Raw genomic sequence first — 18,959 nt, 5'->3', positions numbered from 1 at the left:
CAAACCCCTATGTATTGATAGGTTTCTCTAGAAATCCCAAAAAGATAAAGAGAAAAGGAAAAAAAGAGGGATATAGAGAGACGGGCTTCATTTACATAGTCTTTGGGGCGTCCGCGCACTAAGAAAACTGGGGCGTCCGCGCACTAAGAAAACTGTTCAAGTTTAGACAGATCATAAATGAGTTAGAGTTAAACAGTTTGATTTGGATTAACTTATTTATCTAAGGGGTAAATCAAACTCTTGCCCGTTTAATAAATGGTCACCTAATTAAAAAATATAATTTTGTTATAAAACGACAAAACGGGGGGACATGCCCATGTGTGGCTGTCCCCTATACTATATCCTCTTCTCCCTCGAATAACAACGAAAAAAAAAACTCTCTCTCTTGCGGCTATAAAAGGAAGTCGTGGGAAGAATAAAACAGAGAAGAGAGAGCAAGCATAGGAATAGAAAGGGAATCATTTGACTGAAATGTCTGTTGGGAGCTTTCCATTTAGATATTTGGGAATACCTTTAGCAGCCTCAAAGTTGAATTGTACTCATTATGCTCCTTTGGTAAATAGACTTGCTAACCTGTTTAAAGGCTGGCCGAGCCATACACTATCATATGTAGGGAGGCTTGAACTTATCAATTCAGTTGTCCAAGGGGTTGAGTGCTTCTGGTTAGCAATCTTTCCCATTCCAAAGAATTGTGTAGAGTCTTCCTTTGGGGTGGGAAAAAGAAACCTTTAGTGTCCTGGAGGGAGGTATGTCTCCCAAAATCTGAAGGGGGGCTGGGGGTGTTCAATTTAAATGCTTGGAACTCAACTCTGCTGACAAAAACTCTGCGGAATATACATTCAAAGAAAGATTCTCTTTGGGCTAAATAGATTCACTAGGTATACCTTATGGGCTCTGATATTTGGGGAGCTACTGCTATGAAAACTGACTCTCCTTTATTTAAGAAGTTAATAGAAATTAAAAACAGATTATTGCAACACTGTGGGAATTCTAAAGCTGTTGTCAGATTGCTAAATGGGTGGGATTTAAATTGCTCACATGATTGTTATGATTTCTGGAGAAATAAAGGGAGCAATGTCCCTTGGGTAAAAGAGGTATGGAAAAGTGGAAGCACCCCAAAACATGCTTTTATTCTTTGGCTGGGTATTAAAGGGAAATTATCAACAAATGATAAGCTTGTTGGGGAAGATGTTGATCGGCTATGTGTTTTTTGTAAAGAAGAAATTGAGACTGTAGACCACCTCTGCTTCAATTGTAAATTTTCTTCACCTAATTGGGGTCAGATAAGAGAGTGGCCAGGGTTGATCAAATTCATGTCTACCCTTAAAACTGCGGCTAAATGGTTACATAAAGAGGTTAAAGGAACTGGAATACAAGCGGTAGGGAAGAGAGTTGGTTTTGCATGCACGGTCTACTTCTTATGGCACTTTAGAAATAAAAAGAAATTTGAAGGAGAAGACATCCTGACTGAGGAGCTGGTAAAAGTAATTCAAAGACACGTGTTTAGAGTTGTATTTGATAGGTTTAATTTGTATTCTTGTGAACACATCTCGCCTAACTGGTTCGACCCAATTCCCTGAAGTGAATGTGAACACATCTCATGGTCGAGGATGAGGTTGTTGGTATGATCATAGGTATGGTCATGGATGTAGTAGAAATAATTATTGGCATCAACATGAGGTAACAGTCCCCTAGAAGAGGGATAACACCCAGAAGAGGAATGACCCCCAGAGGAGGGTTAATGATCAGAATCGGCAATCCAAGCATTAGGAAACTAGATATTACAGATGCGGAGGAAAAAGGTCATTGGTTGCATACCTATCATACACCCAGACACTTGGTAGATCTATACCAAGCATATATAAAAGAAAATGAAAAGAGTAAATAAGTTGAAACCAATTTTGCTGATAATGTTGTTCCAATGGACCTTAATGCTGAACCTTCAAACTTTGCATATCTTGATGTTGCTGATTTTCTTAGAAATCAAGATGAAAACAATGATGTAATAGTTTAAAGTAAGCAATATATTATATTTGGTTTTAAATTCATTGTTGCTATAATCAATAATGTGCTTTTAAATATTATTGTAGTGTGAATTTTCCTAAAGCTCTAAACGAGTCTAAGATGTCTATGGAAGAAATTTTTTTCGCTGACAGTGCTACTACACACATAATTCTTCGAAATAGAAAAAATTTCCATCATGCAAATATATCCTCAACGAATGTCAATACAATATCTAGATCTATAAATTTAATTGAAGGCTCCGGAAAAGCTAATATAAAGTTAACCAATGGTACTTTATTACAAATCAATGAATTTTTATACTCTAGCAGATCCAAAAGAAATCTGTTAAACTTTAAAGATTTGAGACTCCATGGATATCATATTGAAACCACACTTGAAGGTAGTAAAGAATTTCTTTATATTACATCCATTATTTCCAGGAAGAAACAAATTTTAGAAAAACTGCCAACTTTATCTTTTGAACTATACTATACAAAGATTAAAGTAGTAGAATCATATAATGTCTTGCACTAAAAGGGCAATGACCCAAAGTTATTTACATTTTGGTATGATCGTCTTGGACATCCTAGAGATGTAATGATACGAAGAATCATTGAGAATTCACATGGTCATCCACTAAAGAATGAGAAGATTCTTTTGTCGAGTGAGTTCATGTGTACGGCGTGCTCTCAAAGGAAATTAATTGTCAAACCATCTGTTTTAAAAGTAAGTCTTGAGTCACCTAGTTTCTTACAAAGAATTCATGGTGATATATGCAGACTAATACAACCATCATCTGGACCATTTAGATATTTTATGGTTTTAATTGATGTATCTACTAGATGGTCACATGTTTCTTTGCTTCTACTCGTAATATTGCTTTTTCTAGACTTTTATAACTTATCGGATTACGAGCTCATTTTCCTCATTATCCAATTAAATCAATTCGTTTGGATAATGCTGGTGAGCTTACATCCCAAACATTTGATAACTATTGCATATCACTTGGAATAGTTGTTGAACATCCTGTTGCTCATACCCATACACAAAATGGTTTAGCCGAGTCTTTTATTAAAAGGCTTCAAATCATTGCTAGACCTATGATTATGAGAACCAAATTACCTCTATCTGTTTGGGGACATGCTATTCTTCATGCTGTATGTTTAGTTCGGATAAGATCAACAGCTTACATTAATCTTTCACCCATGCAATTAGTTTCTGGGTAACAACCTGATATTTCTTATTTAAGAACTTCTGGTTGTATAGTATATGTTCCTATTGCCCCTCCTCAAAGAACTAAAATGGTTCCTCAATGTAAGTTAGGAATCTATGTTGGTTTTGATTCTCCTTCTATTATAAGATATCTTGAACGTTTAACAGGTGATTTGTTTAAAACATGGTTTCAAGATTGTCATTTTGATGAAATAGTATTCCCTATATTAGGGGGAACAAAATCAGTGTCTGAAGCATAACATGAAATCACATAGAATGTCATGAGTTTATCTCATTTAGATTCTCATATAAATCAAAGTGAACTTGAAGTTTAGAAGATTGTGCATTTGCAAGGAATTGCAAATCAGTTACTAGATTCTTTTGCAGATACCAAGGAAATACTAAAATCTCATATTGTTGGTTTTTTGAGTCCAATCTCTATTTTGATGTTGACAAACACAAGTTTCTATTGTGTGTGCCTAATGTTTTGAACATGTTTAAAATCATTTGGAGAGTATACTTAGGGTTTCTCCCATATTTTCTTTGATAAATATTATTGTGGAGAAATTATTTATGGCATTGTGAATATCTGCACAACTCATTGCAAAGATTCATAAGCTCACTTGTGCTTATTGAAAAAATTCTTTTTGAACTAAAAACCCTAGGTCTTCCTATATCCTTTATTGAAAAATATTTTGTTTGAGAAAATCTTCTAGGGCTTAAATCTTTATGTTCTTATCATATACATATTTTTTAAAGATTGAAAATATTATTTTGAGTAAAACACCCTTACTCCCTGAGCAGCATGTATTTGAACTTTTAATGTGTACATCCATGCTTGTATTTAGAAGCATTTTAATATGTACAAAAATGATTTTTATTGTATTGGTTGGATTCATCCCGTAAATTGAATTGGGAAGTCTCAGCCCTGAAAGTGAGACCGTTAATTGAACTGGGGAGTCTCAGCCCCATAAGTGAGACCGATTCAGTTCAGTTGGGAAATTGAATTGGGGTGTCTCCGACCCTTAAGGGAGACCAGTTGGGTTCAGCCTGGTAATTGAGTTAGGGTTTATCTTAGCCCGTAAATAAAGGTTGTAACGGCTTCTGCTCCATCTGTTTAAGTGAGCAAGGATAGTGAAATCCTTGGAGGGTATGCCTAAGGCGGAGACGTAGGCTGGTTTGGCCAAACCTTGATAAAAAAATATCGTGTCACTCTCTCACTATTTCATTTACTTTCTGCACTTTAATTTTCATGTGTGTATGCTTGTTTACTTACTGTTATAATTATTTGCATGCACACGTTTGAGTTAAATGAGATATACGGCAAGTGTATGTTTGAACGTATAGTTTTATCATTTTTCATACACGCTATTATTTTGAATAAGATATGAACTGTGGTGAATCGGTGTAAATGTTTAAATTAACTTAGATATTTTTAAAACTCAATTCACCTCCCCCCCCCCCCCCTCTCTTGGGATCACACCAATTCCAATAATTGGTATGAGAGCCTCATTGCAAAAAGCTTAACCACTTATGCTAAAGATCACAATGACTCATTTTCAGTGTATCTCAGTTTTGAGGGTCAACCCTTTGCAAATCCTCCACTATTTTTTCGTATAGATTTTACTATTGAAATTGGAAAATGCTTTTGTAAAACCAGATTATTAGAGGACTTGGAAAGAGTTTTGCAAAAGAAAATCACATCCTATAGAAAAATGATTTTAGAATGCATGTTTCTCAAACCTAAAAATAATTTGAATTTGCATGACATGTGTTTCAATGCATATCAATTGATTGCCATGCATATTTTTATTGCGCTTTAGTCACTAATGCTTTTACAAGTTTATATTGTTTCTTAGTGCTAAGGATTTTGGAAACCATTAGTGGATTGAATGCCTCCTGCATGGCTGATGCAGTGATGTGAATTGCATGCTGGTAGTGAATATAGGTTCTCGCATGCTTAAACTGAATGGTATCTGCCTGATACAGATTATTATAAATTGCTTGCTTGAATCTATCAGGTTTTAGTACATGAATTTTTGGGAAATGTCATATTTACAGATGACATGCTGCCAAAATTTCATTAGAACTTTCCTAAACATAATCAAAAATCCAAACCATGCGCTAAGACGATTATGATAAAATGCATGCTGAGTGAACCTTAGAAATATCTTTATAGAAAATGCATGCTAATTAGTTTTATAGGCCTGTAAATGTTCAAACTTATATGCTTTGGTCTAAAACTGAAAAACATGTACAATCAAAGTTTTTAAATTCTCCTAGGATGTCCTTCATCATACACACTTCTTATTGACCGAGGATAACTTAGTTCGTGGACACCATTTGGTCCAACTCCTTGGATTATGAGCTTTACTCTGGACCTAAATGGATGATCATAATCTCATAAATTTCAAGTCCATGTGACTAGGGAAATTGCATGATTTAGGGGGAGTCTTTCATTTTGTCACACACTCATTGAGTATTCCATGTTGTGTTATCCTTGTTTTGAAACCCTATTGCATTACCTCTAAGTATAGCCTTATTTGGTTATCGTGCATTAAATTGAAATGCAATATGTCATGCTTATATGCTGAATGCTTAATATTTGCTAGATACTGAAATCCCTTGATAGGATGAATATATGAGGAATGATCTTAAATGAACATCATCCTTGAGTTGAATGCAAGTATGTATGCATGCAAATATACAGGGGGATTTTAAGCCCCGCTATTAGGAAAACTGAATAAAGCCACCAGCCCCATGGACTCACATTCTCATTACTTACTTTTTGAGTCCAAAGCCTTTTTAGGTACCATGAACATCATATCATTCACCTATTGAATCAACATTTGATATGGATTGTTCTTGGGGCACAGAACATTGCACATGACTTAAAATGTCAGACTTCTAGTGCATGAGTGTTCTAGGACTTATAATGTTCAATCGCTTAACAAATTTTCACAATTAGTAAACAATATAAGTAATTAACCGAATCTAAGTACGAACTCAAATTGATAGGGGGAGCATCTAAAATTAATTGTCCATCTTGTTATACTCACCAACATTTTTAGGCTTAGATCTGTTTTGAAATTTTCTATGGCTTGTGTACCTTAAAGCATGAGGCTTTTATTGAAAATTTTAAATGAAAATATATTGCTTTCCACGGTTCTTTGCTTTGCCATATGATCCCAATTTTTAAATTTATTTAATATCTTTGGATCTATATGGTTGCATTTTTCTGGTTATATTATGAATTATGCTCAAATGCTTAACCAGAAAAGTGAGGCTTGCTTGAACTTCATATTAAAGTTTCTTTCTCAACAAGAATTGCCCCTAGTATTTAATGAAAATCATAAAGGAGATACATACTTATCTATATATAAATATATATTTATATACATAAATTTTGCTTGGCAAGAAATGATTTTATATGAAAAATATTTTGTTTCTTGCTCGTGTGCTTAAATGCCTTCATGACATGTGATATTGCTTTGAACTCAAATTTTATGTCATGATAATTCTAAATTTTTTAAAAAGAGTGTTACATAACTGGTTCATTGACTTTACATGAAATGTATATGAACTTGTTAGATCATTTTTATGCTCAAAGCTATTTTTTATATATGCCGCATGCTTTTAAATTCCAATCTTTGCGGGGTCTTACGTTGTGTTTAAATTGAAATGGTTTGTGTATATTTTTGGTCTGGTCATGTTTTACATGTCCTTTTATTTTTATTTTTTTAATGACCAGTTATACTATTGTGTGCTAAATGGCTATATTTTTCAAACAGTTTAAATATTTCTTTATGCCCAAATCTTGAGCCAAATAGGGGAGAGTTTTCTAAGAAAAAGTAAAACTTATTTAAAAAGGGGGAGTTCTCTTTTAAGTTAAGTCTATTTTAAATACTCAAAATTTTTTTTACTTAACTTAACCTTTTTTGTTGATGCCAAAAAGGTGGAGAATTTTATGAGCAAAATGTTTATGACCAAAAAGGGGGAAGTTTTTAGGGGCAAATATCTGAGTCTATGTCTTAATGCTAATATTTAATGCATGATCATTTGTGATGTCTTCTTTCATGAATATGTTTGATCTATATTATTTATTTGTTTATTATGCATATTGTTAGGGGGAGCCTTTTTCGGCTTAACCCATTTTGCTCTTATGTGTTTATCATCATCAAAATGGGAGAGATTATTGACTTCTTGAGTCCGATATTTGTTTTGATGTTGACAAACACTAGTGTCTCATGTGTGTGCCTAGTGTTTTGAATAGGTTTACAATTTAGAATGCACACACAGAAGAGGAAGATGGAAGCCAGAAAGGACTTAAAGCTCACGTCATACTAGCATATTCCATTAAGAGAAGAGCAAAGAAGAAAGAATACGTTTGTTTATTTCAATTGTAATTGCATTTGGTTTTCATATTTTGGGCTATAATAAATGCATACATCCTGCATGATATGACTTAATACTCAGATAGGCATTAGACTAACTTTAGGTTCCCATAAACACTTCATGGAAAATCCCCTATAACTGAAAAGTTATACCATTATTAAAAGGGGTGAATTCTAAAAAGAATCAGGACCTAAAGTGAACTTTGAAAAGGCTTTGGCCGACCAAACATAGGGTGTTAAAAATGTCTCGGTCGACCAAACTGGTAAAAACTCAATACTTTGACTTGGCTCGGGCGACTGGTCCAAATTTGAACAAAAATTTCACGATCGACCAAACCTTGAATGCTAACACTTTTTACCCACCCTGGCCGCCCAAACTAATAGTTCAAAATCATCCTAAGCGACTAAATTGTGAGGCACAGCAAACTGAACCAATGAACCGGGCGCCCAAACCTATGAATGTTGGGAAATTGCCTTGGCTTCAGCCAACCGGTTGTTACCCATGGTCAACCGAACCCGAAAAATTACTTTTACTCTTTGTGAGTGTTCGGGCGACTGACCCTAGGCACCGGGTGACCGAACCTCTCGGATTGGGTTTATTTCCATTGCCTAAACACACTTAATTTTTAATTAAACATTTTAAAAATACTGAGTGCGTCCCTAACGATAATAATTTTTAGAAAAACTATAAATACCCCATCATTACTCCATATTAGCAACTTTGATTAGCTTGAAAATTATCTCAAATATTTTGTAATCAAAATTCCCCCATCTCAATTTCTATTTCAAAAATCTTTTTGGGGTTAAAGTTTATACTCTCTCATACTCTCTTTCAATCTTTCTTTTGAAAAATCTTTTTAGAAGAGAGTATTTTATTTTGGCCATTTAGTTTGTATCCATAGCATATACTCTCACTCAAACTTTTATTTTAAAATCATTTGGAGAGTATAATCAGGGTTTCTCCCATATTTTCTTTGATAAATATTCTTGTGGAGAAATTGTTTATGGCATTGTGAATCTTTGCACAACTCATTACAAAGATTCATAAGCTCACTTGTGCTTATTGACAGAATTCTTTTTGAGCTAAAAACCCTAGGTCTTCTCATATCCTTTATTGAAAAATATTTTGTTTGATAAAATCTTATTAGGGTTTAAATCTTTATGTGCTTATCATATATATCTTTTTCAAAGATTGAAGATATTATTTTGAGTATAACACCCTTACTCCATGAGCATAACTCATATCATAAGAGAGTGCATGTATTTGAACTTTTAATGTGTACATCCATGCTTGTATTTAGAAGCATTTTAATATGTACAAAAATGATTTTTATTGTATCGGTTGGGTTCATCCCATAAATTGAACTAGGGAGTCTCAGCCCCGAAAGTGAGACCGATTGGGTTCAACTTGTTAATTGGACTGGGGAGTCTCAGCCCCATAAGTGAGATCGGTTCAGTTCTACCTGAAAATTAAATTAGGGTGTCTCCATCCTTCAAAGGAGACTAGTTGGGCTCAACCTGGTATTTGAGCTGGGGTTTACCTTGCCCCGTAAGGAAAGGTTGTAAGGACTTCTACTCCGCTTGTTTAAGTGAGCAGGAATAGTGGAGTCCTTGGAGGGTATGCCTAAGGCGGGGATGTAGGCTGGTTTGTCCGAATCTCGATAAAAAATCTTATGTCACTCTCTCACTATCTAATTTACTTTCTGCACTTTAATTTTCATATGTGTATGCTTGTTTACTTACTGTTATAATTATTTGCATGCACACATTTGAGTTAAATGAGATATGTCACACGTGTATGTCTGAACGTATAACTTCATCATTTTTCATACATGCTATTATGTTGAATGGGATATGAATTGTGGTGAATCGGTATAAATGTTTAAATTAGGCAAAATATTTTTAAAACCCAATTCACTCCCCTTCTTAGGATCACACCAATTCCAACACATATATCTGCAGCAAATATTACAGCACGTATTGATGTCCCTGAAGGACAACAACCGACTAATAAATCTAAGCCGCAAGTTAAACATGGAAGGCTTGTTGGTGCAAAAGATAAAAGTCCTAGAAGGAGAAAACTGAAATCTGTAAACACTCCAAAAGAGGTTACAGTGGCAAATAACCCAATAGACATTCACAAATCCATTTCTCCTGAAAATGAAATTCCTATTATAGAATCTCCTGAAGAGAAATCTCCTCTTGAAAAAGAACCTCCTGAAGAGGAATCTTTTGAAGAAACATCCCTTGAAAAGGGACAGGTACCTAGAAATAATAATGAGATCTCAATACAGTACATAGGAGAAATGTGGGGAAAAAAATAAAGTTGTTGTCAACAACATATTTGCATATGCAGTAGCTACTGACATTACCAGAAGTAATGAGGATCCTGAACCTAAATCTATAAATAAATGTCGATATAGAAGTGATTGGCCAAAATGAAAAGAGGCTATCACATAAGAAATAAACTCTATATGAAAAAGAGAAGTTTTTGGACATGTAGTCCAGACACCAAAGATGTCCACCCGTTGGATACAAATGGGTATTTGTGCACAAGTGAAATGAAAATTATGAAATTACTCGATATAAAGCAAGACTTGTGGCACAAGGTTTCTCGCAGAAACCTAGAATTGATTATGAGGAGACATATTCTCCCGTAATGGATGGAATCACTTTCAGAATCCTAATTGGGCTAGCAATTGCTGAACGACTGAGCATGCGTTTTATGGACGTAGTAACAACATACTTATATGAATCATTAGATAGTGAAATATATATGAAAATTTCTGAAGGATTTGAAATACCTGAAGCAAAAATCAGTAATTTATATGCAATCAAACTTCAACGTTCCTTATATGGATTAAAGCAATCTAGACGCATCTGGCACAATCGATTAAGTGAGTATCTTGTGAAAAAAGATTCATAAATGATCTAATTTTTCCATGCGTTTTTATTAAAAGATCAAAATCCAGATTTGCTATAATTGTTGTTTATGTTGATGATTTGAATTTAGTTGGGACTCCTAAAAAGCTCACTAAAACTGCTAATTATTTAATGGTAGAATTTGAAATGAAAGATTTAAGAAAGACAAAATATTGTCTTACCCTACAGATTGAACATGTAAATGGCGGAATACTTGTTTATCAATGTAGATATACCGAAAAGGTATTAAGGCAATTCTATATGGATAAAGTTCATTCTTTGGGATCTCCGATGATGGTACGATCACTTGATGTTAAGAAAGATCCATTTCGACCTCATGATGAGGGGGAGGAATTATTTGGTCCAAAAGTACCATATTTAAGCACTATCGGCTCTTTGATGTATTTGGCAAATTGTACAAGACCTAACATTACATTTTCTGTGAATCTATTAGTAATATATAACTCTGCTCCTACCTGGTGACATTGGAATGGAATTAAATACATTCTACGCTATTTGAGAGGTACATTTAATTTGGGTTTATTTTACACGTTTGATTCCAAATCTCAACTAGTAGGATATGCAGATGCTGGATATCTATGTGATCCTCACAATGCTAAATCTCAATTGGGTATATATATTTCTTTATGGAAAAATTGCTATATCTTGGAAATCAGTGAAGCAGACAATCACAGCAACATCCTACAATCATTATGAAATACTAGCTATTCATGAAGATAATAGAGAATGCGTATGGCTCATATCAATGATTTCTCATATCTAAGAAAGTAGTGGTCTTCAATCAATCAAGGATATTCCAACAGTTTTATATGAAAATAATGTTGCATGCATTACTCAACTAAGAAAAGGATACATAAAGGGTGATAGAACAAAACATATCTCTCCAAAATTCTTTATACACATGAACTCCAGAAGAATGATAATATAGATGTACAACAGATCTGATCAAGTGATAATCTAGCAGATTTATTCACCAAGGCTTTGTCAACTGCAACATTCAAGAAATTGGTTCATCTTATCGGAATAAGACATCTTAAAGATCTTAGAAAGATAAATTAATATATGGGTGACATCCAAAGGGAAGTGTTATAAAACGACAATACGAGGGGATATGCCCATATGTGGCTACCCCCATACTATCCTCTCTCCCTTGGATAACAAAGAAAAAAAAAAAAACTCTCTCTTGCGGCTATAAAAGGAAGTCGTGAGAAGAAAAAAATAGAGAAGAGAGAGCATGCTTAGGAATAAAAAGCGAATCAAACTGAGAAGAAGGTAAGTGCAGAATATAAAAAAGAAGAGCAGATTAAAAACTGAAAGCAAAAGAAATAAAATAAAGAGTGAGATATTTTGTATAAGGTAAGAAGTAGGATATTTGTACAAAGTCGGATACATATTGTAATTTCTCTTAACATAGTGGAGTTTTGATCCCATTTGTCTGTGGAATAGGTATATCCGAACCACGTAAAAATCTAATCTCATCTCCATTTATTTACTATTAATTATTTGTATCTTTTAAAAAATATGATTTATTTATTTTTAAAAAATTGGAATGAGTTTTTTTCCCCAAACCAAAAATAGCCTACATAGGAAAACAAATCACCCATTCGACCAATCCTATTTCCATTTCCATCTCATCCCACCTTCTAAACTAGAATTAGCTTGAATCTTATTCCGAAATGGTGTTTCAAAACTGTGGAACAGGATCCGAGCTCCCGCTCCAACTAAAGCCCTCTTCGCATCAACTCAGACCATTTCTTTTCCATGCTCGCAGCAAACAAAACCCCAGAACAGTGGAGCTACTGTAGATTCGAAAATTTTTACCTAAATAGGCAAAAATTGGATCGATCGAGTGGGTGAAAGTAGGATTCTCGTGTGCCTAAAGGCTACCTTCTCTTCTCTGCCCACTTGCATTTCTTGCAACCAGAGTCTCTCTCTCTCTCTCTCTCTCTCTCTCTCTGGAATTCGTATCAGACTATCAATTGCAGTGTTCATTGGTGTGGCGGTAGATCGGAGAGTGAGCGCTCGGAAGATGGGAAATGCTAATGGGAGAGAGAACGGCAGAGACGATCCCTTCGGAAGATCCAACGGCAACCCACCCTACCCTGGTCCCTGGCGCATGTACGGGGCTGAGGGAGAATTATGGGATTCGAGAGAAGGGAGATGGCCACTTCAGAATCCAATAGGACCTAGGGTTTGTATTTTTTTTTTTTTTTATTACATAGGAACTCCAGCCACCAACAAACCCTTCAGACCCTTTGGTGCGACACCAAACCTACATATCAGTGTCCTCCCCCTATGTCTCGCTAATCGGGTAAAATCTGGAATGCGGACACGGCTTTCGTGCATCAGTTGGACGTTCGGCCAACTCAACCCCTGGGACACATCTCCATTACCATTCACGGTCCTCGCTGGCTCACAGAGAACTCTCACCATCCACGGTCCCCGCTAGCTCACAGAGCAAACTCTCACCATCCATGGTCCCCGTGGTTCATAGAGTAAATTCTCACATTCACAGGTACCGCTGGCTCCATGAGTGTATCTACCTGGAATTGAACCATCGATGCTCCTTCTTACGTGCTGATTACGTGCTAATGCCTTTCCACCGCGCCATACCCGTGGGGGCCTAGGGTTTGTAATTTGTTTGTATGATAAGTTAAACAGGTTACCCATGGAATGATCGAACCGAACCAGCTTAATCCATTTAATAAACACATCGGATCTAAGTTGACCTGTTTATAAACAGGTCAATTTTTATTAACTCAAATATGATTTAAACAGTCAGGTCACGAATTACTTGTCGGGGTTTGACCCATTTTACCATCCGAGTAGAATGTACCTATTGTAGGCAATAGAGTTATTGTTGAAAGAGTTTTAAGTTTTTGCTTATTTTTAGTTTAACATGAAATTTAACATGTGTTTTAAGGAGATAATTATTATATTTTTAATATGTATATAAACAATATATAAATTAATTTTAATAAAAAATCTAGTAAGAGTATATACTTAATTAAATTTTTATTTTAAATTTTTAATAATTATTAAACACTTAAATGATATAATTAGACAAAATAATTATGAGCAATGTAGTCTCTTATAATATTAACCGAATATCATAGTATAACACAATAATATTTTTATTTGTTTTATTAATAATTTATTATTTTAAATATTATAATAACATGCAATACTACAATATTATATAAGGGATATTGATGCCTAGTAGGTCAAAATAGCGCCGACATCTTGGTTCCAAAAGTAAAATTTTCATGGAAATAAAATTTCTATTAAACTTGCCTACCACGAGGGCAGGAATAGGATATGTGTATATTTTTTAAAAATCTTTTATTTCCTTCTAGGATTTTGGTGTCTAAATAAATTTGAAAATGACTATTTGAAAATGATCTATGATAGAAATGAAAAAAGAGACATGGGTTAGCTGGCTAAAAAACCAAGAAGCCGGAATGCAAGAGAATATTTTTTATTTGAATTTTTTATTTATTTTTTAAAAATAATTAATTATAATGTACTTATGTGATCTGTGTATAAATTGTCACCACTTTATTTGGTTAACATATGGATGATATATAGGCTGAGTTTACCTAATAATTTTTCCATATAAGTACTTATTTGTCCAAATGTAAAACATATGATAATGAAACTCATTCCCTATGTGTTGCGCTAATGAACATGAAAATCATTCACATCTTTTACATTCAAAAAAATAAGTATATTAATATAAAAAATGGTAAGTTCCTCTAATTTCTTTAATTTCTCCCAAAGGATAGATATAAATTGGGCATTACTTTAATATGACTGACCATTAATATAGCATACTTTGATTTTTATATTCCGAAACTTAAAGGTCCTAATAGTTTGGAACCCACGTCACTTTAATAGGACTAACCATTATATTTGAAAGTATTTCTCATCATGATAAATGATATTGTCAATGGCTCTCTCTCTCTCACGCATGTGGCACGCACAATAAATTTCTCAGCATAATTTTTTCCATGGTTTTGTTGTATATGATCTTACATGTTTGGGAGCATAAAGTTAAATTTATATTTCTATAAATTTACGCAGAATTATATTAAATTGTTCAAATTCATATTTAAATTCAATTAATTCTATAAATTTACACAGAATTATGTTAAATTGTTCAAATTCATATTTAAATTCAATACTCAAAATGTTGAAATTATCCCACATCGGTTGTGAAAGAGACTGATGGTCAGTTATTAATTGTGAGAAAAAGTTCCACCTTATGAGCTACCTTTTGAGATTGAGAAAGCCCAAGATCACCCAACACTAGTATCAAAACCATAGTTCAACATTCTCCCTAAGATGTCAAGTACGTGAGGCCGCCAATTTGGACCTTGATGTGTGAGGAGGAGATTATTGGAGTTATCTCACATCGATTGTGGAAGGGGCTGATAGTCAGTTATTAAGTGTGAGGAAAAATCTCACCTCATGAGCTAACTTTTGAGGTTAAGAAGGCCAAGACCACCCAACACAAAATCCATAATCTCAAACAAAACCTTAATGAAGTTTTTTAATGCATATGAGCGCACAGTACTCAATCTTACATTTTGTTTTATTTATAATCCCAACTAACCGAACTTTAAAAAAAAAAAAAAGACCAGAAACGGGAAAACACAAAAACTAAATAAATAAATATGCAAAATGGGAGAATTGATCCTCTCAAAGGCATTGTATTAGAAATAAATAGCAAGAAAAAATTATTACATGTGAAAAAAAAATTCTGCAAAATACAGGTTGTAAAACAAGTTTGTCAGCCTGCCAACCCAAAGTATAGTGGGAAGGCTGAAAAACAAGATTTTCTGAATCCACATTACATACACATTAGCAATTAAGATGCATGCTACAGAATATGGCCATAGGCAGCATGTTATAAGTACAAAACCTGCTGCCCAGTAAAAGAAAAAGCACATGTGCTACTGCGATCAATCAAGTGTGGCGGCGCCTCTTGGCATTGTCCTCGTTGTAGGACTCCCAGTACTTATGATCAAGGCTGCTCAGGTCATCCAGTTCTGCTATGGCAAGCAAGTACTGGGTGAGCTTCACAAGCTCCTGATCACTGTCTCGGCTTGAATGAGCTTTCTTGAATGGCCTGATTGTCAAACCATTCTGCGGGTTCATCACAAAATTTCTTCGCAGATCATCGAACATAATGGTGTTCTTGGAGCTGTAAAACTGCAAACATGACATGAGATCAATAAGCTATCGACTGGGGAATAGAACTAAATAAAAGCAAGTCCTCATTACTTTCAATGCAATCATTCCATTAATGGCATCTAAAACAAGAACACTGTATTTTGTGGCACAAAGAGAAGGTTGGTCGCATTCAGGTAAGATCGTATTCTTAAACTACTTTAAGCCATAGAATTGAAAGTATTGATCACAGTTGTGCCCTATGCGGTATGGAGACGGAAGCATCATCTAAGCACCTATTAAATGTTAACTTGCTAAGATGTTATTGAAGACAAAAGCCTCAGCATTTGCTAGCGGGGTTATTTAGCCCTCATGAATTTTTCCACATTGAGGAGCTGGCGTCTGTAGATTTTTCTTCTCTTTGCAACAATCCTGTCTGACGAAATTTGGGGCACAAGAAATAAGTGGGTCTTTGAGAATACTGAGGTGAATCACAAGGGGATATTAAATTCAATCAGGAAAAACACAATGAATTCTGCTGCAGAAATAGCACATTTCCCAAAAGGCCTTCTCCCGCTTGGGCTGCCCCCAGCAAAATAGGATTAACTCAACCTTGATGCAGCACCTCGAAGTGGTAGAACTTATGCAGCATGCGCTGCTAGAAACCACTTGGGATCTGTCCTTCATGGCTTGAACTTTGTCCTGCCCTTCTGAAAATGCCACCTTTTTAGGCTTTCGTAGCTAAAGCAAAAGTTATCTCTGCTATTTCATCCAGTTAGAGCAGGGCTCTTTTTGAATGAGAAGCGAAGTGGTTACTCATTCCATAAACAGAGGAAACCGCCAAAGGCACTGAGCAGTATTTCCATTAGTCAAGGCATTCTACATCTCAGGAATTCATCTGCATCTTCTTCATTATCCTTCCCCAGATCCAGTAATCAGGCTGCTCCTGAGCTTCTTGGCTGGGCTCCAAGAAAGGGTCTGGCAGAGAGCTGTACCCCACCTCCCTTGACATGTTCGTTTGATAATTTCTTCTGATGAGGCTTTGTGGTCGTTTTTTTTTGGGGGGGGGGGGGGGGGGGGGGGAGGGGTGGTGGTGTGGTGGTTGCTCCTTTTGTTTGTTGTTCATGTTCTTCATCTTTTCGTTCACTTGCACAAATAAAAAGGTAACTTCACATGCAGTTTAGTAAAAATAAATTACTTCCATCTTCCCCTATCATATCTGGGATAAACCTTGTGGATAGCTTTGTTCTTTCAAATTTTGAAGAAAAGGAAAACAAAATGCTAATGTTCATATATATATATATATATATATATATATATATATATATATATATATCTAGTCAAAAGAAACATATGTTGGATTGAATAATGAAAAGAACTATTATTATACCTCAGGGAATTGGGTCCAAATCAAGCCAAGTGGCTTGCAGTCAAAGTTCCCACGAGAATCTGATTGAACTGTTATCATTGCTAGATGGTCTAGAAGAGCCGTGATTTTGTAGTTGGGGTTGTTGAGTACGCCCAGCTGTCCCATCTTCAATTCAATCCACTTCAATCTGCAGAAAGGAAGCAATGAACTGAAACTGTTAAGCAACCATTTTCCCTAAGAGCTTATGCTGTTAGGTTGTGGGCCAACAGTCCAACAATGCATGTCAAGCCTTAGCATATTCTGCTGCACATGCAGTCCAATTGCATTTGGACAGAGATTAACTACACCCAATAAGCCATTATAGGGAATAAAATAATTCTTAACAAACAAACAAATGAATGCAGGCAACAAGACTAGAACCCAAGATGTCCTGGCAACCATAGCTCTAATAACATGTTAAGCAACCATGTTACCTAAAAAGCTTAAATCATTTAGGTTGGGGGTCAACAATATATATCAATCCTAAACAGTAACAACTGATTCACATATTTGCTTTGCATAAAAAAGGCAAAAACATATACACTGTATATGACAGCAATTCATAAAGATTTCAAAAATACAATGAGAATAGCTGAAGAGTTTAAACATTCTAAAAAGAAAGGTGGGGTTTTGGGTAAGCTGAAAGCTCTGATGCTGAATAGGAAACAACTGTAAGAAACAAATTCCTGAACTAGTTAATCACAAAAATGGGGGGAGACTGCAGCGAAGTAGTCCCTTTAAAAATGCCAAATAGATCCATGTTGATGTTTTAAAATCACATTATGTATTTAAAAAAATAAACAAAATGAAATGAAAAATAAAAGGAAATCGGACCTGGTTGCAGACCATATAATGATATCATACTCTGCATAAACAGCAGTGAGAAACTCGTGTAGGTCTGCAAAAGATAATGTGAAAATTAACCGTGACCAAGACAAAGACATGGAGAACTAGAGAGCTATCCATAAATGGACTACTTACAAGGCCGCATAAGTTCAAGTGGGTTCTCTGCTGTGGACCGATGATCAAAAAGAGTATAATCGATATCCAGAACAAGTAGCTTTTTCCCTTTACGACATGGATTCCGGAGTTCAATCTACATTCCAACAGACCACAAAGAACATCACCAAGCCATTCTATTCTACACCTCTAGCTCATGCATTTTGAATGATTATCCAAGAATATTCAGTAATTGGTGTACATAAATTTGTTCTTTCTACAAAATGAACTCATAGCAACTGTTATTATGGATTCAAGAGTTGCTTAGCCCCAAAGAAACAAAATTCATAAATACATCAAAAGCAACAAGATCAAGAACAGTTCTGAGAACAGTTGAATCAATATCAATGTGAGCAGGAAAGTTCGGAAAGAAATACAAGGCAGGAAAACAGACAAAACATGTTGTCTGTTAAATTAGATATGCATTGTTGACCCACAACCTACTAGCTTAAGCTTTTAGGTAAAGTGGAAATCTAACATGGCATCTGAGTTGGTCACCAAGAGGTCCTGGGTTCTAGTCTCGTTGCCTGCGTTTAAATAAAAAAATTATTGCATTCCCTGTAATGGGTGTTATCTATTGTGTGTTTCTCTCTCCATGTGCTGTTGGGCTGCACGTGCAGGGGAGTGTTAAAGCTTAGATATACATAGTTGGCTCACAACTTAATAGCTTAAGCTGTTAGGTAAAGTGGTAATCTAACATCGTCCACCTCGAATAAAGAATTATCAGTCATAAAGCATTCAGTTGTAATAATAAAGCGCAACGCATTGCTCTAGGTAGCCCCAACACTGACATGAGAAACATAGAAATTTTGGAAAAAAGAGGATAT

General features: G+C 35.1%; 1 protein-coding gene across 1 annotated transcript in view; it reads right to left on the bottom strand.

Annotated features, from left to right (window-relative positions):
• Positions 1-15,237: 15,237 nt before the first annotated feature.
• Positions 15,238-18,959, bottom strand: part of LOC131164259 (ubiquitin-like domain-containing CTD phosphatase) — a 43,244-nt gene continuing 39,522 nt past the window's right edge. The window contains exons 3-6 of the mRNA XM_058121309.1: positions 18,115-18,229; positions 17,968-18,031; positions 17,116-17,281; positions 15,238-15,767 (exon numbers count right to left, since the gene is read on the bottom strand). Coding sequence (XP_057977292.1) covers positions 15,522-15,767; positions 17,116-17,281; positions 17,968-18,031; positions 18,115-18,229 — 591 coding nt within the window. The 3' untranslated portion in view covers positions 15,238-15,521. The remainder of the gene's footprint in view (positions 15,768-17,115; positions 17,282-17,967; positions 18,032-18,114; positions 18,230-18,959) is intronic.

The sequence above is a fragment of the Malania oleifera genome, chromosome 9 (genome assembly GCF_029873635.1).
Source record: "Malania oleifera isolate guangnan ecotype guangnan chromosome 9, ASM2987363v1, whole genome shotgun sequence".
NCBI lineage: Eukaryota > Viridiplantae > Streptophyta > Magnoliopsida > Santalales > Ximeniaceae > Malania > Malania oleifera.
Note: the sequence above shows the minus strand (reverse complement) of the source record. Positions and strands in the feature narration are given on the sequence as shown.